Source organism: Podarcis pityusensis (assembly GCF_964106645.2).
Source record: "Podarcis pityusensis genome assembly, chromosome: 8".
Lineage (NCBI taxonomy): Eukaryota > Metazoa > Chordata > Lepidosauria > Squamata > Lacertidae > Podarcis > Podarcis pityusensis.
In genome coordinates, this window is record NC_138033.1 from 13,548,169 (window position 1) to 13,575,394 (window position 27,226).

General features: G+C 41.2%; 1 protein-coding gene and 2 long non-coding RNA genes across 3 annotated transcripts in view; 2 read left to right on the plus strand and 1 right to left on the minus strand.

Moving 5' to 3' along the window:
* Positions 1-27,226, plus strand: part of LOC308484548 — a 410,132-nt gene that overhangs the window by 249,539 nt on the left and 133,367 nt on the right. The window lies entirely within an intron of this gene.
* Positions 1-27,226, plus strand: part of LOC308484537 — a 174,094-nt gene that overhangs the window by 43,007 nt on the left and 103,861 nt on the right. The window lies entirely within an intron of this gene.
* LOC308483127 (uncharacterized protein) overlaps positions 1-27,226 on the minus strand; it is a gene marked incomplete at its 5' end in the record, with an annotated part of 73,731 nt that overhangs the window by 2,033 nt on the left and 44,472 nt on the right. The window contains one exon of the mRNA XM_081016713.1: positions 17,295-17,441. Within this exon, the coding sequence (XP_080872839.1) occupies positions 17,295-17,441 (147 nt within the window). The remainder of the gene's footprint in view (positions 1-17,294; positions 17,442-27,226) is intronic.

The following is a 27,226-nucleotide window of genomic DNA, read 5'->3' on the forward strand; positions in this document are numbered from 1 at the left end:
AGCTTATACTTATAAGATATAATGAAATCAGAGAATTTGAAAACAGGCCTAATTGATAAGATTAACCAAATCAAATTCTTGTGGGCAGGTGAGTAGCAATAAAATGGGAGGAATTTTACCCCCCCCCCCCCATCTCCTGGGCATGTTAAAAGTCACATGCTACGGCCACACAGCAAGATCTGAAAACAATACTCCCACCTTGGTGTCTGAACCTTGAGTGTCTGAACCTGCCATAAGTCAACAGGGTGATCCAGCAGCAAAAAAAGCTGGAGATGCACTTCATTGTCTCTCAGGACGGTTGGGTGCCAGCTGAGGCTCCCTCATTGCCCCACTGTGATCTAAGTATCCAGAGAATCCTCCTTTTATTTTACCATATCTATTTTCATGTTAAACACGTCAAACATAAAGCAGGTGAAAAAGGTGAATCCCAAGGGCCAATCAGGTACTCACCTCAGATATCTTACTCAACCCTTAAAAGAGAAACTAGCAAAGCCAAGGCTGTAAAGGGCAGCAGAAATAAGAGAAGAAAGAATGTAGGGCAGAAGCATCACAAATGGCCTGGAAATTGCCTCTGTTCTCCTGAGGCAAATCAGCCATATGCCCCTCCCCCATTCATTTCAAATTCCCTCCCAATGTAGCATTATTCCTGAAAAATTTCCTGATAGAGAGGTCTCCATCTAAAACTGGATCTAGACACATCAAAAAGTGATTTACAGTGGTACCTCGGGTTACAAACACTTTGGGTTAAAGACTCTTTATGGATGTAGCTAAATCATGACATCAACAAAATAATGTATGGTTGTAGAAAGGAACATATCCTCTCTCTCTTCCTCCTTTTGTGTATCCCCTAAATGAATTCTGAGGTTTTTCCCAATTCTGTGGAGCAGATTTTGGGAGGATTCAGAGCACATACATGCAAAAGAGAGAGGAAATTCTCTTGCACAACTGTAAATCTTTACACTAATGGTCTGAGTTAACCAGATACTGCTCATTGTCACAGAATTTAAGGAAATGTAATACATTCCTTTTACATAATAAATATTTGTTTTGAGTAAGATGGACACATTTTGTCCTGGACTGCATCCCAGTGGTGGAGAGATCCGGATTCAACTGGGGTGAAGCAATCAATGCACTTTTTTTACTTTTGTTCAGAAGGGTATTTTATATACACATCTCACTCTGAATCCTCCTTCCGGACAAGCAAGTGGCATTATGAGAGTTAAAGGACACAGACCAGGCAGGCAAAACAATACGGAAGGGTGCAGAGTCGGGTCAGTGAGAGATATGATCCCTCTCATTGTTCGTGCAACATGCAAGGGAAAAGGAGGAAGGGAGAGGAGACAAGGAGAGAGTCTGCATGACCAAGAATTACTAGGCCTTTTTTCCTTGTCTGAGTAGCAATGTTACCGATAAGAAGAGCTACTTTGGATTGAATGCACTGGGTCTCATTCTCAAGACAGTTGATGGTCTTCTCACTTTTACACATTATGGTTCCTTTAGAAAAGCAGGATGGGCAATGCAAACCATTTTCAGCCAGCATGTTGCGATCAGGAACTGCCAAAATCAAAAGTATAGTGAGCATGTTAATGTCTTCTTCTGTTTTTGTATCTCTGAGTTGTATTAATGGAATCCACCCTAGGGCCTTTTAGTTTTGGTGGGGCAGTTGCAAGTACTCTTGGATAAAATATAATCTAGACACAATCTGGGTTCAGGACTGAGCATGGGACAAAGTCACCATTGTTCTCTGAGATGAATGACCTTTACATAAAGGGGGGTGGGGGAGTGTGAACTTTCTTCCCTTCTCAATCTCTCAGAAGGTTTTCCTGCCATTGATTATGGTGTAGCCTGTATGAAAAGGTATACTCTTAGTCCCTTATCTTTGTACAGAGTTTCTGGCTGTCTTTTGCACTTCCGCAATGAACTAACCGTCACTTTCTGTGAATTCCCTGAGACCTGCAGGTACAGGGCAGTATATAAATTCAATAAATAATAATAATTAAGAATAACTGCCAGCTTAGTCAGTACTTATTTTGTCAATTAAAAGACTGACCAGAAACAGTTCAAGGGTCATTTAGGAGGACACCTGGATAAGATAGGTGGGTTGTCACCATCTAATCTGGACCATCAAATTGAATGTTATCTTAAAGGGACCATAACCTGTTTATGAGCTGTTCATGCACCTAGGTATCCAATTATATTGCATGAAATATCATTCACGGCTAATTATGCATAGGAAATGTTATAAAGGCATCTTGAAGATTGTATTCTTATTCCCGATTTTTATTTTTATTATTTTACTTATGCACTGGGTTACTTAATGTAGGCAAAGTTCCTAAGCTGACATAACTGACACTTCTTTAGACACTTCTAAACCCTAGAAAATCAACATGACTCATGTCAGAAGTAATCTACTTCTGAGGTAACCGTTTTGGGGAAGTGGGTCATTAAAATAGCAGATTAGCACAGCAGCACAACAAAGGAATGGAGGCTGCTCCCTGTGTAGTAATAAAACCAGGATTAGGTTTTATTAGAATATGAGGAATGTGACCATTCCCAGGAAAATACAAACTGCCAAGGCGAGGATGCTGCTGTGCCTATGAGAGGGACAGGACATATTCTGGTGGATGTCTTCATTGTAGGCCTCAGGTTGTATATATTTATGCATAACCATATATCATAAAGACACCAGAGTGCATTATGGTCCCACAGGAAACACAGAGCCTGGCTTACAGCATGCCTGGTTCCCATGGAATCTTACATCACTTGGCTATAGGGGCGATGTGTAACCATATCTTAACATACAGTAAAAACATGGCTGGGACAAGGGGCACTGGCACTGTGCAGGATCAGATCCTCCCGCCTATCAGTAGGATGATCTGATCCTGCATGGTGCTCCTTTGAGGGGCAGGAAGAAGGAGAGGCCTGGTTGGAAAGGCAATCCATCCCTTCTCTGGCAGACGTAGCTGCCAAGTAAAAGGTAAAGGGACCCCTGACTATTAGGTCCAGTTGCAGATGACTCTGGGGTTGCGGTGCTCATCTCAATTTATTGGCCAAGGGAGCCGGCGTTTGTCTGCAACCAGCCTCCGGGTCATCTGGCAGCACGACTAAGCCACTTGTGGCGAACCAGATCAGCACACAGAAATGCTGTTTACCTTCCCGTCGGAGCAGTACCTATTTATCTACTTGCACTTTGTGCTTTTGAACTGCTAGGTTGGCAGGAGCAGGGACCGAGCAACAGGAGCTCAACCCATTGCAGGGATTCGAACCGTTGAACTTCTGATCGGCAAGCCCTAGCCTCTGTGGTTTAACCCACAGCGCCACCCGTGTCTCTAGCTAGGTCCCTCTTTTTCACAGTTTCTCCTCATGACTGCCTCCCCGTCCTGCCTGACTCTCCATCCCTTGAGAGCCCCTAATAGTCCTGAGCTGCTCAACCCAACCTGTAGCCACCTGGGGCTGTCTCACCCCATTTGAATGAGGCACAGATTCTCTAAGTACTGCTGATTGACTAAGGATCCAGGCCATGGCCAAATTCAGTGAAAAACCCTAACATGTTAATGATTCTAAATTGATGCAGAAACGTACGGCTGAGAGTTGCATTGTTACACAGTGGAGTCTTGCAGCAGTGCTTCTTCATCTGAAAGAATTTACCATCCCCTGCAGTGAAGCTGTAATGGCCTGAGGAACAGCTTATGGATCGCGAGCATCTATTCAAAAGTTGCTCTTGGAATTTAACTATGAAAAGAATTTGAAAGAAATATTTAGATATGGAGGTTTATTGCTCCTAAAACACATTCATTGTAGTGGTTCCAATTTTCTGTAATGTCTGAATGAGAACCTTTTCAAACAAACAACATGCAAAATATTATTAAATTCTGCAATCTAAGGTGATGGGCTTTATTAATTTATATATACGTACAAACACCTATATATCATTGAAAGAAAAATATCAAAATGATTCCACTCATAATACATAAAGCATACAATAAAAACTTTGTAAAAAGAAAAGAAACAGATATCAATTAACCAATGGAAAGATGTATTCTGAATGGCTTGTATGAGCCTGGTGGAATACAAATTTTTCTGCAGGCATTTAAAAGATGCTTGCCAAGGATGGGTTGAATAATAGTGAGAGTAGAGAAGCCAATATAACTCAGATGATACTACCCTGGCCTTGGCTAAGTTCCTCTTAGAAGTAATAAGAAATAGAAACCGACATACTCTGGATAAAACAAAGTGACCGCCTTTTAATCTTCCCTGTATTTTTCTTTTATCTTGTTTTTGAAAATGATTTTGTAGGTCTTTCTACTGAAATAAATAATGTTCTTGTTCTTGGCAGTATAAGTTGCATTTTCAGCTGAATTTGGGGGAGCCACTTGAAGCAGCAATTTTGCAGAGCTATTTCAATGGCTTTTGTTTGATTTTCTCAATGCAAACAGCTAGAAGTCTGTAAAATTTGATAATAAACCCAATTTGCAATGGGGCGTGAATAATTTTGATTGCAACCGTAGTTTGTAAAATACAACCAAAGCTTTCAAAGCTTTATTACGATCATAAAAGGTAAAGGTAAAGGGACCCCTGACCATTAGGTCCAGTCGTAACCGACTCTGGGGTTGCGGCGCTCAGTAAAAGGCATTAAATTTGGAATGAATGTAGAACTTCATTTCAGGTCCAATCTGCAGCATGAAGTATCATGGCTTCTTCTATACTTCTGACAATACATGTGCCATACACTGCATTCTCTCTGCTAGTCGATCATAACCATTTGCAGGGCGGGAAAATACTTCCCTGAACTCCTGTTGCCCAACCCAAGATACTTGGCAGAGGTTTAAAGACTGTCTCAAGACAAATAAAAAAAAAAATGTAGCATCAACACTGACAACTGGGAAACCCTGGCCTGCAAGCACTCCAGTTGGAGAACAGCCTTTAACAAAGGTGACATAGGCTTTGAAGACACTTGAACTCAGGACGCAAGGGAGAAACATGCTAGCAGGAAGGCACGCTTGGCAAATCCACTCCTGTCTGGAAACCAATGCCCCCACTGTGGAAGGACATGTGGATCCAGAATTGGCCTCCACAGTCACTTACGGACTCATTGTTAAAACCGTGTTTATGGAAGACAAACTTACTCAGCTACAAGTGATGGCCAAGGAAGAAGACTTGGCAGTGCACTTCAACTGCACCAACCTCACTGTCCCATTCCCCCTCTCCCTCCAAGTATGTAGCAATGATGTAGGAACAGATGGTCAAGTGAGCACCACCATCCCACCCAGAATAGCCCCAAGGTATTTTGGCACTTGAGGCGAACCACAAAATGGCAACCGCACACTCTAGGGAAGAAGGGATGGGTGAATATGTACATCAAGATGGAAATCTGATGCTTGTGATCAGGTGATTTTAAATTCCCCATTTTCAAATGTTAGTGATTCCTTACTGCAGGATTGGGAAGCTGCGATCCTCCAGATGCTGCTGGACTACATCTCCCATCATCTGTGACTGGTGGCCAGGATAGATGAGGCAGATGGGAGTTCTCATTCATCTACAGCTTATGTGCCACAGCTTCCTTACAACTAATTTAGTAATTCCAAAAACAAAAGACAAAAAAACAGATAAATCTTACCTAGATTTGTACGCAGAACACTGGCAGAACAGAAATCTTGACCAAATTTACAATATTGTCTTATATAGCGATCATATGTCAGTCCAGTCCTGTTAAATGCCTTTCTGCACTTCAGAGGCAATGCTGAGGACAGGAGCAAAAGATTAGTTCATGGATTGTTATTGTCATTAACATTATTATTATTTGGTTTTGTGATTTCCTTCATTTGACACAGAGAAGGAGGTGAGAGAGAATTAAATCTTTTAAATGAAATGGGGTTCAAGTTAACAAGGTCTTTCAATAAAATGAAATGAGTAAAAGCCATTGGCCAGAACACTGGTTTAATTATTTCCAAGAGGTAAACCCTCCCTGTCCAATGGCCCATTTTTCCTCCCATCCACTCTATCATTTCAATGCCTCCCCCCCTACTGTTCAATTACAATCTTAGACATGAGCTTAGATAAAGGAGCAATGGCCAGATAAGCAGGAGGAAGGCTTATCCCATCATTTAGGCATGAAAAAACAGCATTGTGGAAACTGGGTACCCTCTGCAGGAATACTCTGTCCCATCACTTACTAGACCTGTTGGGGAGCAGATTTTGCATTTCAACCAGTTTTAAGCAGAGTTAAATGAACAGGGTTAGATCCAGGTTAAGAGAGTTGGTCTTTAAGGGTTCTACTAGCTATGCTAGGGCAACTCACCTATGAAAAATGTTGGCGATGTTTTTTTTTTTTTTTGGAGGGGGTTAGGACAGTTAAGGGGGGGGGAAGAGGGGACTTCCTGGAAGCACATACTGTTCTGCATGACATGGACAAAGTGGAAATACAAACATTTTGATCCCTCTCTCGTAAGACTGACAAAGCTATCAACTTGAATGGCCTCACAAAAGGTTTAGGCAAATGATGCAGAATTAGGCTACCAGTGGCTACTAAACATAGTACCTTCAGTTACTAGGATATTTCAAAAATCATTTTAAAATTCTATCCATTTTAGTTGCTCTTGGCTTCTAATTTTTTTGATTTATTTGTTTTCTGCACTTGCCTCCAAGCAGCTCAAGGCTGTGTACATGGTTCTCTACTCCCCATTTTATCCTCACAAGAACCCTGTGAGGTACGTTAACCTGAGGTATAGTGACTGGTCCAGGATCCCCCAGTGAGCTTTGTGGCTGAGTGGGGATTTGAACCCTGGTCTCCTGGATCCTTGTCTGACCCTCTAATGTCTACAACACAATAGCTCTCTTAAATTCAGCTCTCCGGATTCCTCTGTCCTCTAAATATTATTACTGTAAAAGTTCCCCATCCTACTGGTTCCTACTTACCTGGAGAAAGCAGGGCCAAGAGGAGGCATGTGCTCAGGAGTGCCTTCATCATTCTAGAAAGAGAACTGATGCCCGTAGAGGCTTACTTGGAGGGATTTATAGGCTACGTGTTTGTGCTGCAGGCAACACTTTGGCATAAAGACATAGAGAAAATGATGAAATTCAAAGCTCACTGTTGAAATTGTCTGAATTATTTCACCACAATCTCATTAGTTGTCAACAGGCACTTTTCAAATTTTTTCTTCTATACAGTTACCGTATTTTTCGTTCTATAGGACACACTTTTTCCCTCCTAAAAAGCAAGGGGAAATGTGTGTGCATCCTATGGAGCGAATGCAGGGGGGAGGCAGGCGGGAAAAGCCCCCAAGAGCTGCACACAAGCTCCGTGCGCTCTTGGGGACTTTTCCCCAGGAGGGAGAAGGGACTGACTGGCTGCATCAGTCCTTTCTCCCACCTCGTAGAAAAGCCCACAGGAGCCACGCACCCTTTAAAGAGCGTGCGGCTTCTGCCGGTTTTGCGAGAGGTGGGGGAATTCTCCAACCTCCCAGAAAAGCCAGCATAAGCCGCGCAGCCCCTTTAAAGAGCACACGGCTTTTGCGGGGCCACTCTTGGGGGCTTTTCCCCGAGGAGCGACAAGGGACTGACTGGCTGCGTCAGTCCCTTCTCCCTCCTCGTAGAAAAGCCGATAGGAGCCGTGCGCTCCTTAAAGGGTGCGTGGCTCCTGTGGACTTTTGCAGGAGATGGGGGAATTCCCCCACCTCCCGCAAAAGAAGGAAGAAGGTCTGGGAGAAGCGCACAGACTGCCAGCAGCCTGTCCGCTGATCGCAGAGCTGGGGGGGGGGGATCATATTTTTTTCCTTGATTTCCCCCTCTGTAAACTAGGTGGGCCCTATGGTCAGGTGCGCCCTATGGAGCGAAAAATACGGTAATATAAAATTTAAATTCTGATGGCACCCGATAAAGGAGCTGAGAACAAAAAAAGGCAATGGCAAAGCCCGGAAGCCACCTACAAGAAACCCCCTCAATGCAGTCTCCATCTAAGGATTCCTCTTCTAAAGAAGAGAAAAGCCTGGATACTAGATCCATCCCAGCAAGGCTGCGAAGTATAGGATGAGCTGTGGTTAAAATGTTGACTTCATATTGCAGCGCACGTGGCTGCAATGGAGGTTTCAACCAGTAAAACTGATCCACACAGAAAAAAGGAGGGTGACTCAGTGGCAGCAAAGCAATCACTTCAGGGGCAGGCAAGTAAGGCTGAGGTAGAAAGCAGAGTGATACCTCTGGATACGAACACTTCTGACTACGAATGATTCTGGTTAACCTGGAAGTAGCTGCTCCTGGTTGCAAACTTTGCCCCAGGATGCAAATGGAAATCGCGCGCAGCAGGAGGTCCCATTAGTGAAAGTGCGCCTAAGGATAAGAATGAATTAAGTTCTTAACCAGAGGTACCACTGTAAGGTAATGTTACTGCAGGACCACAAACAGGTCCAAATGAGCAACTTGTTCCAAGAAGGCTGCAAAGTCAATTGAGGCCATGTGACCATGCTCATCATTAGAAATAGAAAAAATAATTCTGATCCAATTCCTCTGTTTTTGCCTTCGCTTACTGAGTTGGAAGGAACAATATACTTTTTCTCTTCTTCCAGGCTACTAATCAAAGTGCAATCAAAGCCTCAAGGTACTGCTCAGGTGACTGCTCAACTGGCAAAGCTAGACATACCTCAGGGCTGTTGCAAGGTGCCAGGGACACACTGGTAGGCACTTAAGAGAATACAGTGACTCTAAGATTATTACTGAGAGCTGATTAAATCATTTTACTGAACTTTGCCCCTCCTTGTTCTAATTGTGTCAGATTGTTGTGAAAGGCAGAGGATACTTTGAGCCAGCTGATTTGTTTAGTGATGACTAGATTTAGCCACATTGTCTTGAACTGAATCCAGCTACGTAGTTGTTTATCCCTGCTTCAAATCCCACCCTCCATTTTCAGAAGACAAGAAGAACCCTGCAGTCTAGCAGCATCCTTCTTGGAGTGGATGATCAGATGTCCATTGGTACAGGACTATCATGACAGGAGGGCAGTCGCCCACTCCCCCTGTTCTCCCCGAGCAAATGGAAATGGTATATCCATCAAATTAATTGCCACTGATAGCCTCTTCCATAAATGTGACTAGTCCACTCTTAGGTCAATCCAACTGTGGCTTTCACCGCTGATGTGGGTTTTCTATAGCTCAGCCAGTAGAGCATGAAACTCTCAAATTCATGATCGAGTCCCATGGGGGGAGTTACAGTGGTTGGACTAGATCAATCTTGAGGTCCCTTCCAGCTCTACAATTCTATGATTAAGTTGAAGAATTTTGCTGATGCAGATGATGCTTCACTTCTTTTCTTTTTAAAAATATTTTTTATTACATTTTCAGCGTTTTGTAATCACAATATCCATACATTAATCCATATGCTCAAACATTGCTCTAGCCAAGCATCGACCTCCTCCCGCCCCTTTTTCTGACTTCAGTACGTAATACTTTATTCTTAGGATTTCTATAACCACTTTTTTTACCTTCTCTCTTATTTTTATATTTCCCTTTATGAAATGTAAATCAGTTCCTTATATTGCCATTACAAAACATTTCAACTCACAGCTACAAATGTTTTCAGATATTTACAATATTCTTTCATATATAATATAAATTTGCTCCAGTCCTTTTGATACAGTTCGTCGCGCTGATTCCGGATCTTCCCCGTCAGCTTTGCTAACTCAATATATTCCACCATCTTACTCCAACATTCTTCCAATGTTGGAATCTCCTGTGATTTTCATTTCTGGGCCAGGAGTATCCTTGTGGCCATTGTGGCAAACATAGATTCATCTCCAATTAGACCTAACAAAAATTTCCGATGTCCTGGAGAAGGTAACCTAATGTTGCTTAATTATTTTGCTTGTGTTTAGTAAGTTAAAGAAAAAAGAAAAGTATTCTATTTAACGATTAAACCCATAATATCACAAATATTTTAGCTGAGATAGTTGAAAGGAGGGATGAAGCATGCTTAGCGCAGTTCAGAAGCTATATGCTGTATAATATTTTATGCAGTTCATAGTTCAATCATGGAACTCACTTCCATAGGAGGCAGTGATGGCCACCAGCTTAGATTACTTGAAAAGAGGATTAGACAAACTCAGGCAGGGCAAAATAACCCACAATATCTATGTTCCACCTCCAGTTTCAAAGGAAGTTTGCTTCCTTCCTTGAAAGCGAAAGATATTTCTCAATTTTCCACCCCATCCCTCACCAATAAATATATTTGGCTGGAAGGATTGGAGCAAACTCCTAGGGATTTCAGCACACTCCTATGCACTTTTGGTTGAACTAATAACCATTTATTTCAAAGGGATTACAGTGCAATTCTATACCTGTCTATCTAGATGTAAGTGCCACTGATTTCAATGGGTCTTACTCACAGATAAGTCAGTATAGTTTTGTATTGCAACTTCCTCAAAGTATACTTTGGAGTTTTGGTTTCTCTGGCACTTCCCTTTATCTCCACTGCCTCAAACGCTTTTCCAGTTGAAATAACTATTATAATGCTTCACATATCTAACACCAGCCTCACATTGATGGGTAATTATGGTTCAGCATAAATCTCCTCTTTGTGAATTCAATAATTCATAGCAATGTGAGGGTGATTCCTAGTGGTGAGAGTCAGGCATTGGGATCCCTGTCTCTTCCTCTCTTTTTTTTGCTGTTCATTGAGGGAAATGGGTTGCAGGACACAGAGAAAATAGTGCTGTATTATTGTCTATCAATGTGGTTATTATGATAAATATAAATGATTGCGGCAAATAAAAAGTTGCTTCTAAAATGTGTATCCTTCAAATCAATAGTTTGGAATGGGGAAGTATGGTATTTCCTGATATAAAACATCAAAGTTTTGTTTTTAATGTAAAACAGAAGGCAAGCAGAGATTTGACAGTTTTTGAATGCATGGTTATATCATCTAACCTCAATACAAGATGAAACATGTCTCAAATAAGTGAAATGATAAAAGAGTTAGAACAGGTGGTGAAAGAGACTTGCTGGGCCTAACAATGTTTGTATGTCCAGGTACCGTAGCCTTTTTAAAGCACAACATACAAAAAGTCATATTCAAAAGGCAGTGGACTTTTACGCCAATCCTATGGGCCTCCAGCTCTATCCATTTTGCTTTGTAAATGTTCTCATATCCTCCTTATACTTCAAGAGTCCATTCACCTTGGAGGCAAATTTATTTTAAAGCTGATTTAAATGCATACGCCTCAGCAGTCCTGATTTGGCCGGAATGGCTACGGAATTCCTTAAGCTGTCCTGGGTTGTGCCTTGATTCCAGGGTGTCCTGATTTCTCCCTGCCAGCAGAGAAGGGCCACGGAAGTAGCTCCTGGGGTGGCAGCAGCATTGGGAAAGAGACAGGAGGGCTGCTTCCCAAAGACTAGTTAGTGCTTAAAAGGCTTTGTGGGAAAGGCCGTTTGACTCCAGGATCCTGTCAGAGTCCTCACACCTCCTGCCAGAAGCACCCCCTTTTGCTAATTCTTTCAGACCAGAAGGAAGGGGCTTACCCAACCATTGCACTGCTCCCACACCTCTGTATTGTTTAGCCTGAGCAGTAGTCAAAACCAACTCTTCAAGTAAGAAGCATATACTCAAGAAGACCCTCATAATGCCTGAGTGATTAGAAGCCAATGAGGAATGAACCAACAGGTGACCTCTGGAAGAAGAAGTTGACTTGGAGGAATTCATGGGCCAAGGAAGGGTGACCAAGGATTCCAACTGGGAAGGACTGGTCCAGTGAGGAGCAGGAAATTATGAAAATAGGGAGTGCATCCTATATTTTTATATTGTAACACAAATCTCTTTTGTCATATTGGATGCCATCTTTTTAATGAACTCTGTGGGAGTCAGCCAGGTGCCTCTTCCAGTTCAACCACATTTATACTCTCAGTAAGCAGGTACTTTTAATAAATGTGTTCCTCCCTCAGGCTTTATGGTAAAGCTGAGCTGGAAACAAACTAATCCTAACGAGGCACAAAGTAATAAACAATTAGCATGTCACACACATGCTCTTCCCAGAAATCAGGTGAACCTGGAACCTGCTTGTATCCATGGGGTCCTTCAAGTTTACACTGTCAGTTTTGTAATTTATCAGTATTTTGTTTTTAATATAGTTATGATAGCTATTTTCCCTCCAGTATGAGAACTAGTAAGCCTCTGAATATCTGTTGTTGCAGATCACAGTGGAAAATGTGATCTATAAAGGGATACACATGCATTGATGGTTACCACATCCTCTTTGTGGGTCATAAAGTGGTGTTGTCCGTTATGGATACAATCCTCGCAAGCTTCCCAACCCCGACTGATACCCCGTTGGTTCTGGCAGCAAAAGACATTGTAGAAGAACTGTCCGCAATGCAGACTTTGCTAAAAGAGCGTTTGGACTGTGCTAAAGAGGCCTATAAGATATTGTCCGATGCGCACTGACAACCTGGCACCGAGATTAATGTGGAAGATCAGGTGTGGCAGTCAAAACCTGATTTGCCACAGAAGGGCAGGTGTAGGAAACTGAACCCAAGGAGTGGGCCCGTTTGAAGTTGTGGACCAGATAAACTCTCTGACTTTCTGGCTCCGATTGCCTGTGTCTATGAAGACTCACCCCATCTTGCACACAGTCTTGTCACCCGTCGTGCCTGCACACCCTTACCAGGCACCTACACATGGTAGAAGGAGAGGTAGAGTACGAAGTAGAACAAATTCTAGACTCCAGGATGCAAAGAAAGAAGTTGCAATACCTGATTGCATGGGGGGGGGTGTTGACCGGAAGAAAGATCATGGGAGTATGCAGAACATGTCCATTCACCATACTTGCAAAGGGCGTTGCATACATGACACCCCAACTGACCAAAACTACTGGGATGGGTGGAGGAGGGCTCTGGAGAGGGGAGTGATGTCAGGGACTGGGCAGAGGAGGAATGGTGGAGACCGCCTCCCCAACCTGACCCTTCCAGAGAAGAAGACATTTCAGAATTACAACAGAGGTTTGAGGGAGATCACAGCTCATAGGAAGATGAGGGGAGAAGTTGGGAAATAATGGGAGAGTAGGAGGAGGCAGAGCCGGAGCAGCTGGCTGGCACGTTATCACTAGAAAGCATTTCAGATCCACCATCTCCCTGAACCCTGCAAGCAAAGAGTTCAAAGACAAATGGCCCTAAGAGGCAAACATAGAGGGGGTGGTGCTGTTGACGAATGAGGAAGTGGGAAAGAAGGGGAGTGGAGATTTACTCAGGACTACCCCATTTTTCCAAGAGGCAGCATTCTCAAGCATCTCCCTGTAAACATTGAATAGAAAGCAGATGGGAAGGAATTTTTCTTGTGTTATCCGTTCCTGGCAACCTGCCGTGGTTGTTGGTTCCTCTGCCACCTGACAGCTGTTAAAATATACTAGTATAGACTTGTTTTTTTCTGTATACATATTTTCCCAAATGTTCCCAAATTCCTAACTGACCTTCTTCTACCATCCTTTATTCCTATTTGGTAACAGGGTGCTTACTACACTGTTGTTTTATTTGTCTTAAATAAATATGTAATTCTGTATTTTTTGATCCAAACCGGTGCATCAGATCTCTTTGAGTATCCTGTGCTATATATTTTGGTGATTTAGCTCCTGCTTTCTGGAATCAATCAGATGTCCTTTGTACCAACAGGTGTACTTTTTGTGCTTATTTGGATACAGTCTTGATCCAAACCAGTGCATCAGGTCTCTTTGAGTATCCTGTGTGATATACTTTGCTGGAGACATTGGGCAGCCGAGAGTGGTGATTTAGCTCCTGCTTTCTGGAATCACCCAGATGTCCTTTGTACCCAAAGATGTTCCCTGGACCTGAAGGGAAGAATTGTTAGCAAGAGTGTTGACATACTAATATTCTGGGAGTTTGGCCTTGTGTTTAAGAGCCAACAAGAGAACAAGCTCTTCTTGTAACCAGTTTTCAGTGATCTCACTTCTGAACAGCTTTCATCTGCATTTTAAACACGCACACACATTCCTCCCTTCCCAATCTTTCTCTTTTGCCCTTCCTTCCTTCCTTCCTTCCTTCCTTCCTTCCTTCCTTCCTTTACTTTTCCTCATATTTACTCCTTTCTTTTCTCCTCCCTTTCCTGCTTTTATTGTGTTCTCTCTTTTATACACCCTAATATCATCATCATCATCATCATCATCATGACCATCATTATTTAAATATACCTCTTTCTATTCATTTCCTTTGAATCGGTGTGTCTTTAGTATTTGCTTATACTGATGTTGGGAAAGATTGAAGCCACAAGGAGAAAGGGATGACAGAGGACGAGATGGTTGGACAGTGTTCTCAAAGCTACTAACATGAGTTAGTAGACCAAACTGAGGGAGGCAGAGGAAGACAGAAGTGCCTGGCGTGCTCTGGTCCATGGGGTCATGAAGAGTTGGACACGACTAAACGACTAAACAACAGAATACGTTTGTAATCACATCTAACAAGATGTGGCATTTCCCCCCCTGTTTATTTTCAATGTTTCATTATTTAGGAAACCACTAAAGGAGAGTTGGGGTGTGTGTGGAGATGACAAGGCATTGCTACGGTATGTATCAAAAAGACATGGTGATAAGTATTGGTCTGTGCTTTAAAAATAAAATAAAATAAAAGGCTTAATGTGGTGTCAAGTGGGGGGGGGGAGATCTCAAGCTGGTGCCAGTAACCAGGTAGAGAGGTGGCGAAGTGGGCATCTCCCAGGGTGAGAGGCAGGGTGAGAAAAGAAAAGTTCCAAGGTGAAAATGGGGAGGGCCTGTCACTGGGAGCCAGGGAGGGTGCTTGTGACTTTCAATGCTGTGACTTTTTGCAAAGCATTTTGAGGTTGAATCTCAAGGGGTGTCCAGAGAACTGTCTAGCCCTGTTGTGTTGGATGAGGGTCAGTTGGTAAGATTCAAGGACATTGCCCCTTGCCCCTCTTGTCTGAGGAGAACTAGCAGGGAGGGTACAGCTGACTGGCTCAAAATGTGATTAATGTCTCCTTGCAAGAGGGGGTGGTCCTTGCCTACTTGAAGGAGGCAGTAGTGTGTCATCATCACAGATGGGTTACGTGGATGCCCGTCCCCAGGTTATTTCATAGTGTCCCTTGGAGGTGGGCCTTCTTAGATGGGACTTATGGGGTGGAGTGTCATATGACATCATCAATCAAACTCTATGGCAGTGGGGCATAAGCAATTGACAGGAGGTAGTATCCTTATACTACTAATGCCTTGGCCTGTAGATTAGTGTCAGAAGAGATGAGCTGACTGAGTCCAGGAATGATACACCATTGACTGGAAAACTGAACCTGAATCCTGATACTGAAGCTCCACCATGATTGCCCCAAGGGTCCTGTAACTTTCAGCCTACATGCTTCTCCATTCCGAAGTATTCATCTGAAAGAAGACTTGGTGTTTTTAATCAATTGGTAATGGAAGAAAAACTATAACTTAATTATAAAAAGACAGGATGATTATAATGGCATTAGTACAGGATCAGTGCTATTTTTTCTAGATTTACAGGTGCAAGAGCTCACCATGGAATTCTTCCTTGTTCTCTTAAAATGGTAATGGCACCCACTTGAAAGGTGCCGGAGTTGAAAAGATGCCCCGAGTTAAATTCTTCAGAGGAGAAACCTCTTATTTAAGAAAACATTCAATTTTAATAATGATTTTATTATGTTTTTATCCCGTTTTATGTATTTTATCTTTTGTAATATCTTCGGCTAAACCAATAAATATTAATCACATTTAAATCTGAAAGAAACATCCAAGAACCAGCATTTTATTTCCCATAACCATTTATTTTGTATTGTAATAATCATAATGAAAACTTAACTGCTTTTTAATGATACACTACAGGGCTCTTTGAAGTTAGAACCCCCAAATTCCGACCCCTTTTTCTCTACCACTTGCTTCCCTTTATCTCCACCAAAAGCAAAAAAAGAAAGAACTAGACTTCCTGAGTCCTGAATTTCACCACTAGGCCTCCAATTCCCCCTCATTGACTACACTGTTCAAATTACCCTTCATGTTCAGGCTGGTGTGATATTCGTGAAGCATTATAACATCTTTCTCGCAGAACTAAAAGGATATATTTCCCTACTCCAACTATCTTTCCTTTTTTTCGGATGCGACAAAAATCCGTTGTTCCACAGCCTTGGAAAGAAAAATCGTTGTGGATAAAATAAGCTGGAAAAAAGGAAAGAAATGCTGACATTAGTCCTTCATCCAGGGGCTAAAAGATGCTACCTGTGATGGTGAATGAGAATTTAATAAGTTAATTTTAAAATATGTATATTTCAGAAATCTGAACAATATTATAATTTCTTCCAGACATGAATATACAAGAATATTACTACTACTAATTTATTATTTATAACCCACCCATCTGGCTGGGTTTCATAATTTTCACCATTAGTAGTTTGGGTAAAAAAATAACTCTTATGTAAGAGATTTGGCAACCCCCCCCCCTCAAAACATCATTATTCCTCAAAACTATGTTGATCTGGAGCTATGCATCTAAGACTGGATCTAGACACATCAAAAAAGTGATTCAGTTTAATACGTTGTAAACTTCATCCATGGAAGTCCCATTGGTGAAAGACGGGACTCCACAACATCAATTCCATAATGTTATAACGCATATAAAGCGCTTTATATTTTTACGAATGTAGCTAACTCATGACATCGGCAAAATGATGTATGCTTTTGGAAAGGAACATAGCCTCCCTCTTTTCCTCCCCCTGTGTATCCCCTAAATCCATTCCGGGAGTTTCCACAACTGTGGAGCAGATTTTGGGAGGAAACAGAGCACATGTAGGCAGAAGAGCCCAGATATTCTGTTGCACAACTGTAAATCCTTGCACTGAAGGTCTGAGTTAGCCAGATACTGCTCATTGTCACAGAATTTAAGGAAATCTATTACATTCATTTTACATAATAAATATGTTTTTTGAGCAAGAGGGACATAGTTTGTCCTGGACTGCATCTCATTGGTGGAGAGATCCAGATGCAACTGGGGTGGAGCAATCAATGCACTTTTTACTTTTGTTTGGAAGGGTATTTTATATGCATATCTCACTTTTAATCCTCCTTCTGTACAAGCAAGTGGCATTATGAAAGATAAAAGACACAGTCCAGGCAGGCAAAATACTAAGGAAGGGTGCAGAGTAGGACCAGTAAGAGAGACCAGTGTTCCCTCTCACTTTTCCAGAAACATGAAAGGGAAAGGGGGGGGTAGAAGGAAAACAGGAGGGAGTCTCTATGACCCAGCCAAAGACTAGGCCTTTCCCCCCTGTTTGACTAGCAGTGTTACCTCTAGTAAAAACTCCTTTAAAATCCACACACTTGGTCTCATTCTCAAGGCAGTTGACGGTCTTCTCACTTTTACACTTTTTGTTTCCTTTGGAGAAGCAGGCTGGACACCGCAGACCATTTTCAGCCAGCATGTTCCGATCAGGAACTGCCAAGATCACAAATATATGGAGCATGTTAATGGTTTTGTCTATTTTTGTATCTGTGTGTGATAATTCACTTATTTTGCCAATTAAAAGACTGACCAGGACCAGCTCAAGGCTGATTTAGGAGGACACGGATAAGATATGTGGGTTGTAAGGTCAATATTTGAAACAATTGAATATTAACTTGAAGGGACCATAAACTGTTCATGAGCTGTTCATGAGCCTAGATATCCAATTATTCTGTTTGAAATAGATCATTCACAGGCTTAAAAAGCATAGGGAATGTTATAAAGGTTTCTTAAACTTTGTATTCTTGGCCCAGGTCTTTTTTGGGGGGGACTTACCCACTGAGTTAATTAACCTAGGCCAAGGTCTTAATTTTGGCTTGTTAGACACCTCTTGATTCTAGCAAATTATCTTGATGTATGTCAGAAGCAATCTACTTGTGAGGTGACTATCTGCAGAAGTGGGTCATTAAAATATCAGATTAGCACAGCAACACATCAAAGGAATGAGGGCTGCTCCCTGTGTAATAGGGTTAAGTTTTATTAGAATATGAGGGATGTGACCGTTCTCAGGAAAAGACAAGCTTCCAAGACAAGAATGCTACTGTGCCTATGAGAGGGACAGATCTCCTTTTTGTGGACACCTTCATTGTAGGATTCAGGTTGTATCTATTTATAAATAAAAAATAAATCACAAAGGCACCAAAATGTCAGCTGTGTATGTTGGTCCCACAAGAAACACAGACCCTGGGTTGAAGCACGCCTGGTACCCCTAGAATCTCAAATCACTTGGATATAGGGGTGATGTGTAACAACATCTTAACATCCAGTAAAAATATGGCTGGGACAAGGGGCACTGGCACTGTGCAGGATCAGATCCTCCCACCTATCAGAAGGAGGATCTGATCCTGTAGGTTGCTGCTACAAGAGGCAGGAAGAAGGAGAGGCCTTTTTGGAAAGACAACCCATCCCTTTTCAGCTGCCCAGTAGGTCCATCTTTTTCACAATTTCTCCTTATGCCTGCCTCTCTGTCCTGCCTGCCTCTACACCCCTTGTGTAGAGGTCCTAATAGTCCTGGAGCTGCTCAACTGAACCTGTATCCATGTGGGGCTGTCTCACCCCATTTGAATGAGGCTCAGGTTCTCTGCTAATATACTAAGGATCCAGGCCTTCACCAAATCCAGTGCACAGCCCTAACATGCTAAGGACTCCAGAATACCTGGAAGTAAAAAACAAAAAACAAGCAGCATTGATGTTTATTGACACTGAAAAGGCATTTGATAATATCTCTTGGTCGTTTATGCATAAGGTTCTAGAGGAGATGGAATTTGGTTTAGAAGAGGAATAGATGCAATTTATTCAGAGCAACAAGCAAGATTAATTGTTAATAATGTTATTACAGAAAAATGTAAAATCATGAAAGGGACAATACAAGGATGTCGCTTATCACCATTATTGTTTATTTTAATATGAGAAGTCCTGGTGAGAAACATAAGAGCAGAAAAAACTATTAGAGGAATAGTAGTAGGAAATAAAGCATATAAATTGAAAGCATTTGCAGACAACCTTGTTATAATGGTTGATGACCCCCAAAATTCACTATTGAAAGTATTAGAAAAAATACAGAAATTCGGACAGGTATTAGGTTTTTAATTGCATAAGAATAAGACTAAACTCTTAGTGAAGAATGTTTCAGAGCAAGATAAAAAGGAGATACAGCAGAAGACAGAGATAGGTATATTTTAAAAAGTTAAATATTTGGGAATATGGTTGACAGCTAAGGATATTAATATATTTAAAGACAACTATGAAAATTATGGAAAGGAAAAAAGGAAATTAGAAATCTGGGGAAGGATGAATTTGTCTATATTAGGCAGAATGCCAGTGATCAAGATGTGTTTTTTTTTTTTTTGCCAAAAGTGTTGTTTTTATTCCAATCAATCTCAGTGATAAGCAATGCGAGCTGCTTCAAAGAGTAGCAAAGAGATATTTCAAGATATATCTGGAGAGGGAAGAAACGAAGAATAAAACATAAATTATTAATAGATGTTAAAGACAGAGGAGGCTTCTCTCTACCAGATTTAAGACTATATTATGAAGCATCCTGCATTTGCTGGATCTGGGAGTGGATAATTCTAAAACAAGCTGATCTGCTGGATCTGGAAGGTTATGATAATAGATTTTATTGGCAAGTGTATTTATGGTATCATAAGGCCAAAGTACATAGAAGATTTCATAATCATATAATAAGAAATGTGATATTTAAAGTTTGGGAGAAATATAAAGATTTACTAGAACAAAAAACACCATGATGGCTTTCCCCGTGACAAGCAGTATCTTTTAAAAAAAGGTAAATATGAGGACAGGTTGGCTGACATATAGAGAGCAGTTAACAGAAACAGATAATCAATTAAAATTAAAAGATTATGAAGAAATCACTAGAAAAGTAACCGACTGGCTACAATATTTTCAGTTAAATGAAACCTTTAAAAATGATGAAACGAAAGGATTAGTTATGAAGTGTCAAAGTTTCAGAGAGCAATTGTAGAAAACAATACAAAATTGCTGTCAAAAATGTATAATTTGCTTCTGGAGTGGGATACTAAGGAAGAACAAGTCAAATGTGTGATGATCAAATGGGCAAAAGATGTGGGACATAATATACAAATGTCAGACTGGGAAAGGCTTTGGAAAACAAATATGAAATTTACAGCATGTACCCAACCGAAAGAAAATTATAATAAAATTATGTACCAGTGGTATTTAACCCTGGTTAAGCTAGCAAAAACATACAGAACAAGATCCAACAACAGAGGGTACGTTTTATCATATGTGGTGGAAATGTAAGGTCATTAATAACTTCTGGGAAATGATCTACAGTCATACCTCAGGTTACAGACGCTTCAGGTTGCGTTTTTTTGGGTTACGGATCCCCTGTATCCCAGAAGTACCGGAACGGGTAACTTCCGGGTTTCGGGGGTCGCGCATGCGCAGAATCGCTAGATTGCGCTTTGCACATGTGCAGAAGCGCCGAATCGCAACCCACACATGCGCAGACGCGCCGCTGCGGGTTGCGAACGTGCCTCCCGCATAGATCACGTTCGCAACCCGAGCGTCCACTGTATAATGAAATGAAAAAAATATTTAGAGTAACTTTTGTAAAACAAAAAACCAGCAGCCTTTTAAATAGGTATTATAGGAGCAGAGGTTCCAAAAGACCAGAAGAAATTGTTGACGTATGTTACAACGCCCACCCGGACATTGCTAGCCCAAAGATGGAAAGAGGAAGCAATCCCTACCAAAGAAGACGGGCAGACCAAGTTAATGGACTATGCTGAAATGGTGAAATTAATTGGAAAGCTCAGAAACCAAGATGATGAGAAATTTTAAAAAGAATGGGAAATGTTTATTATATATTTACAAAAGCACTGTAAGCATCTTAATACATTGGCAGGTTTTTAAAAACACTTGTAATTTTAGAGACAGTACAGGAAACTTGAGGTTAAAATACAAATTTGGAGTAGAAAGGATATGCAGTTAAAAAAGATTTTTTTTTCTTTTTTCTTTTTCTTCTTTAATTTTTTGATGTAGTGTTTGTTCTCTTTTGTTTATATGTGATGCTTGTTACACTTGCAGAAAACCCAATAAAAACATTATTTCCTTTAAGAAAAGGATTCTAAAATGATGCAGAAACTTACGGCTGAGAATTTCACTGTTACACAGATCAGTGTTGCAGCAGTGCTTCTTCATCTGAAAGAATTTGCCATCTGCTGCAGTGAAGCTGTAATCACCTGAGAAGCAATAGTGGGATGATGAGCACCAATTCGAAAGTTGCACTCGGGGATCCACTATGAAAAAGAATTTGAAAGAAATATTTAGTTCGGGGGGCGGGATGCAGATTTATTGCTTCTAAGGCACATTCATTGTAATGGTTCCAGGTTTCTACGTTGCCTGAATCAAGACCATTTCAAACTGACAATATGGAAAATTATTATTAAATTTGGCAATGGAATGTATGCAGAACTTCATTTCAGGTCAAAATTGTAGCACGAAGACTCATGGCTGCCTCTATGCATCTGATAATGCATGTGACATACACTGCACTCTCTCTACTAGTTGATTGTAACAGTTTGCAGGTTGGGGAAAATGCTTCCCTGAACTCTTGTTCCCAACGCAAGACACTTGGCAAGGCATTGCATTGCACCAACTTTATTGCCCCCTTGCCTCTCTCCCTCCAAGAATGTAGCAGTGATGTTGGAGGTTCATCAGGGTGGAGGAGCGCACTTTGAATCAAGCTGGGTAACTGAATCCCTTTTTTAGAGGCGAACTACATGAATACTTTCTTTATATTGGTTCCTTTCTCATTGTTTCATCACTGAGAATTACTTCAAAATAACTTGAGTGGGGGGAGGCCATGGAGCCATGAAAGTTTGAAGTATCTTCAACTCCAATCCCGATTACACAGCTTTTGAATAGTTTTTATAGATCTGTGAAAGGACTCTCAATTTTAAGGTCATTTATGGCAAAGGGGATGTTCAGTTTATATTCCAGGCTTATTGTCCTAGTTTGATAACCAAAACTAATCTGGAGTTCATTGGTTTGGCTCTATAGGGATTTCTGGTTGATGCAAATCAAGTTCTCTAAGCTTGGCGATCAGCCCCCAGATTCGGCCACTGGTTGTGATCAGGTGATGTTAGATTCCCCATTTTCATATGCAAGCCATTCCTTACTTCAGATGTTGTTGAACTACATCTCCCATCTTCCCTGACTGGTGGCCAGGCTAGCGGAGGCTGATGGAAGTTCTAATCCATCTACAGCTGAAGTGTCACAGTTTCCTCACCTCACTTTTTCATAGGTGAGTTGCCCCAGCATAGACTTCTATATGCTAGTAGAACCCTTAAAGTTCACCTATCTTAACCTGGATCTAATCCAACAGCAAAAGACAAAGTCTTACTTAAATTTGTTCGCAGAGCACTAGCAACACAGGAATCTTTGTTGGAGTCACAAGTTCTTTCCACATAGCCATGTGTTGTCAGTCCAGTCTTGTTATAGGCAGTTCTGCACTTCCTAGCTAATGCTGAGGACAGGAGCAAAAGATTACTTCATAGATTATTATTACCATTACCATTATTATTGTTTGGTGTTGTGATTTGCTTAATGAGACCCGGAAGAGGAGGTGATAGTGAATTAAAACTTTTAAATTAAAAGGGGTTCAATTTAATAAGCATTTTAATAGAATAATATGAAATGATATGAGTAAAACACTCATTAATTAAAGCTCTTGAAGCCATTGACCAGAAAAAGTAGCATATTTCAGACATAAGTTGCTGGAACCCACAGTAAGACAGAGTGTTGCAGCTTTGCTGAGGTCCTAATTGTGTGCTTCCCATAGTCAATGGGTTGGCCAATGTGAGGACAGGTTTCGGGACCAAGGGTGAACAAATCTATCAGTTTCGCTTGTTCTCAATTTCAAATTTTTCAAATTTATTTATCTGCAGCCAAGCTCAAGGCTGTGTACATGGTTTTCCCCTCCCCATTTAATCCTCAGAAGATTCCTGTGAGGTAGGTTAAGCTGAGGGATAGTGCCTGGTCTAGGATCCCCCAGTGAGCTTTGTGGCTCAGTAGGGATTCAAACCTTGGCCTCCTGGATCCTTGTCTAACACTCTCATCACAGCAGCAAACTGGCTCTCTTAAATTCAGCTCCCCAGATTTCCACCATCAACGAGTAGTAGTAGCAAAACTGGATCCTCAGCAGTGGGTTTCTGTGATCTGTTCCAAGAGGATGGTTTTTTTCTTATTAAAATGTATTTAATTTCTTCTTGCTATGGCCATACTTTGTTTTCTCCCCTTTCCTTTCCTAAGCAACTTTTACTCTCCATTCCAATGGAATTACTATTCTGTCCTATTTTCTAAGTCCTATTTTCTCCCCCTCTCCCATTGAAGAAAAGATTGTTCACCTTCTTAGCACTTTCCCTGCATTTTGAAATCATATCCAACATTTTCATCTGACCATCTCTTGCCTTTGCACATCCCCCATCTGTTTCCACACCTAACCATGTGTCTGTCTCGTGTGTGTGTGTATAAACACACAAACATACACACACACACACACACACACACAGAGGGAGATCCTTGATTTGTGTGTTTTGCTGGAACTCAATAGAAATAAACTTGTGACTTGACTCTCCCCTACTTCCTCTTGGTAAACCAGCAGTCCTTGCTCTCTATGGTGTTGATCTACACTCCCAACTCCCCTTCCCTCCCAAGCAGCAAGTTCTCTTCAGTGTCCTCTAAAGGTAATTTAATGTTCCCCATCTTACCTGGAGAAAGCAGGGCCAAGAGGAGGCATGCTTTCAGGAGTGCCTTCATCATTCTAGAAAGATTAGGAGACTCAGAGCAGAGAAGAATCATCAAATGAATTGATGCAGGTAGAGGCTTGCCTGGAGAGATTTATAGGCCATGGATTCATGTCGGAGGCAACACTTGGGAACAAATAGTTCAGTGAGGTCTGGAAATAGGGATTGTTTGTTCATGACAAAGATAAAGAGGGACATATTAAAATTCAAAGCTCACTGTTGGAATTGTCTAAATTATTTCTCTATAATCTCATTACTTGTTAATAGACACCTCTCAGATTTAGTCCTAATAATAATAATAATAATAATAATAATAATAATAATAATATTTTTACCCCACCCATCTGACTGGGTCACCCCTGCCGCTCTGGGTGGCTTCAAGTATATACAGAAACATTCTTCTTCTTCTTCTTTGGTGATCACTTGAAGCCTTGTAAGATTGTCTTCTATAAACACGGTTTTAACAATGAGTCCGTAAGTGACTGTGGAGGCCAATTCTGGACCCACACGTCCTTCCACTGTGGGGACATTGGTTCCCGGGCAGGAGTTGATCACGGTGTGGATTTGCCAAGCATGCCTTCCTCTTAGCACGTTTCTCCATTATGTCCTCAGTTTGAGTGTCTTCAAAGCCCATGACACCTTTGGTAAAGGCTGTTCTCCAACTGGAGCGCTCGCAGGCCAGTATTTCCTAGTTGTCTGTGTTTATACTACATTTTTTTTAAGATTTGCCTTGAAACCATCTTTTAACCTCTTTTGTTGACCACCAGCATTACACTTTCCATTTTTAAGTTTGGAATAGAGTAATTGCTTTGGAAGACGATAATCAGGCATCCCCACAACATGAGCAGTCCAACAAAGCTGATGTTGAAGAATCATTGCTTCAACACTGGTGATCTTTGCTCCATCCAGTACACTGATATTGTTTCGCCTGTCTTCCCAAGTGATGTGTAAGATTTTGTGGAGACACCGTTGATGGAATCTTTCAAGAACTTGGAGATAGCATTTGTAAGTGGTCCATGTTGCACAAGCATACAGTAAGGTTGGTAGTACAATGGTTTGTAAACAAGCATTTTGGTTTCCCTGCGAATGTTCTGCTCCTCAAACACTCTACACTTCAATCAGGAGAAAGCTGCACTTGCAGAGCTCAGACAATGCTGGATTTTGGCATCAATGTTGACCCTTATGGAAAGATAACTGCCCAGGTAGGAGAACTTGTATTCTAAAGGTTGGGAGGTCATTCCACAGTGTGGGCACCACTACCAAAAAGTTTCTCTGCCTGGTTCCTTCTAAACTCACTTCTCAAATTGAGAGAACTGCCAGAAGGCCCTCAGAGCTATATCTCAGTGTCTGGGCCGAATAACGGTGATGGAGACTCTCCTTCAAAGAAAGCTTGGATATCAGATTCAAATGGAATGGGCTGTGGGTCACAGGGATGCAATGGAGGCATATCCATTAAAACTGATCCTCCTGTCTTGGCCGTGATATGTTTTTCTACATCTTTGAGAGCTATGATGGGGTTAGATACCACCTCTATTGCATATTTAACATGTTTTCTTTAGTGTTATAACATGCCATACTGTAAAGAGTATGGGTTGCTCGTGCATAAGTTGCCGCCTCTCCTGGCTTTGTTGCCTTGTTAAACCTTTCAGTCTGGACAGCCCTTCACTTCATGGCTGCCTCAGTCGCTAGCAGAATCCATCAGTGGGCGTTTCTTAAACCTTTTCCAACATAAAAGTTGTTTGACACCCAGTCTCCTCCTACTCTCTCTGCGCGGAAGTCTTCTGCGCAGGGAGGGCATGGGTAGCGGAGGACCCATGTTCTCCCCGCTGGTGTCCAGTGAAGAGTCTGGGAGCCCTCTCGCCGATTCCCCCATCTGCCCCTCCTTATTCCTGGTGTTGCGCTGAATAGCTTCCCCATCTGCTGAGCTGCCTCTCTCCCTGCTGGGCCCTTCTCCAGCATCATTTGAGAGCCTTCCCTCCGCCTCTAGCTCCGATGTCAGTTCCCTGACACGTACACTTCATAGTTTTTTTCCAGAGGTTTTCCCACTCATTCAGCATTATAGGGTGTCCAATATCTTGATCCCATCTAATCATAACTGCCTTAACCAGTCAAGGAGGAGTCGGTACACCTTTGATATTATTTTCATATTATTATTCACTATTTCCTTCTCAAATTTAGAGGGTTCGATAGCAAATCAATTCTTCTCATCCTATTTAAATGTCTCGCAGAGTTGATGATATTCCAGCCAGCCCGAGAGCTGATAATCATAATTTTAAATATTCATGCCAACTGAAACGGTTGTTATGCCCTTCTAAATATAATAGCTTGTTATTTTTAAGATGACCCTAGTCTGTTATCCAAGAAAAGCAGACTGTTTCATAATATAATTTTAGGTCAGACATGCCAAAAAAACACCCTTTCTTTAAGGTCACTAAGAAGTGTGTGCTTTATTATTGGTCTGTTTCCACACCAAATGAATTTAGATATTTCCCTCTGCCAGTTTTCTATGCAGCTTGTTTTCCATATAACTGGAATGGCTTGAAACAAAAAAAAAGCATATTTGGTAAAATATTTAATTTAACAGCCGAAATATGTCCCACAAAAGATAATTTTAATTTACTCCAAATTTCCATATTCCTTTTAACTTTAGACCATGCCTTGATGTAATCATCTTCATAAAGATTAATATTTTTTGTGTTAACCATATTCCCAACAATTTTAATTTTTGGCAGACTTTTAGATGTGTTATCCTTTCAATTTCATCTTTTTCCAATTGGGAGAGATTTTTTGCCATTAATTTTGTATTGGATTTGTTCAGTTTAAACCCCAATACCTTCCCAAAGTTGTTAATTATTTCCAAGGTTTTAATAAGACTCTCTCTGGGATTTTGTATCTGAAGAAGTGTGCTTGCACACGAAAGCTCATACCAAGAACTAACTTAGTTGGTCTTAAAGGTGCTACTGGAAGAATTTTTTTTATCTGGGATTTTCGGTTGTGATGATAAGGTCATCTGCAAATGCCCGCAATATATATATATATATATATTCTCCCCAGCAGCATGATTCAGAATAACATCAGAAATATTAGAAATGTGTTGGAATATTTGGAACTACGAATTGACAAACCAGCAATTTTAATGGTGGTCGACGTGGAGAAAGCATTCGATAACATCGCCTGAAGATTTATGACAACTATGTTGCAACATATGGAGTTTAAAGATCTGTTCTGTAACAGAATCCAGGCTATCTATACCAAACAAATGGCAAAAATTATAATAAATGGGAATAGATCAGAAAAATGTGAAATTAATAAAGTGACGAGACAGGGGTGTCCGTTCTCTCCGTTAATATTCATTTTAGTAATGGAAGTCCTAAATAAGAAAATCAGAGAGGAAAATAATATCAAGGGAATAACATTTGGGAATAA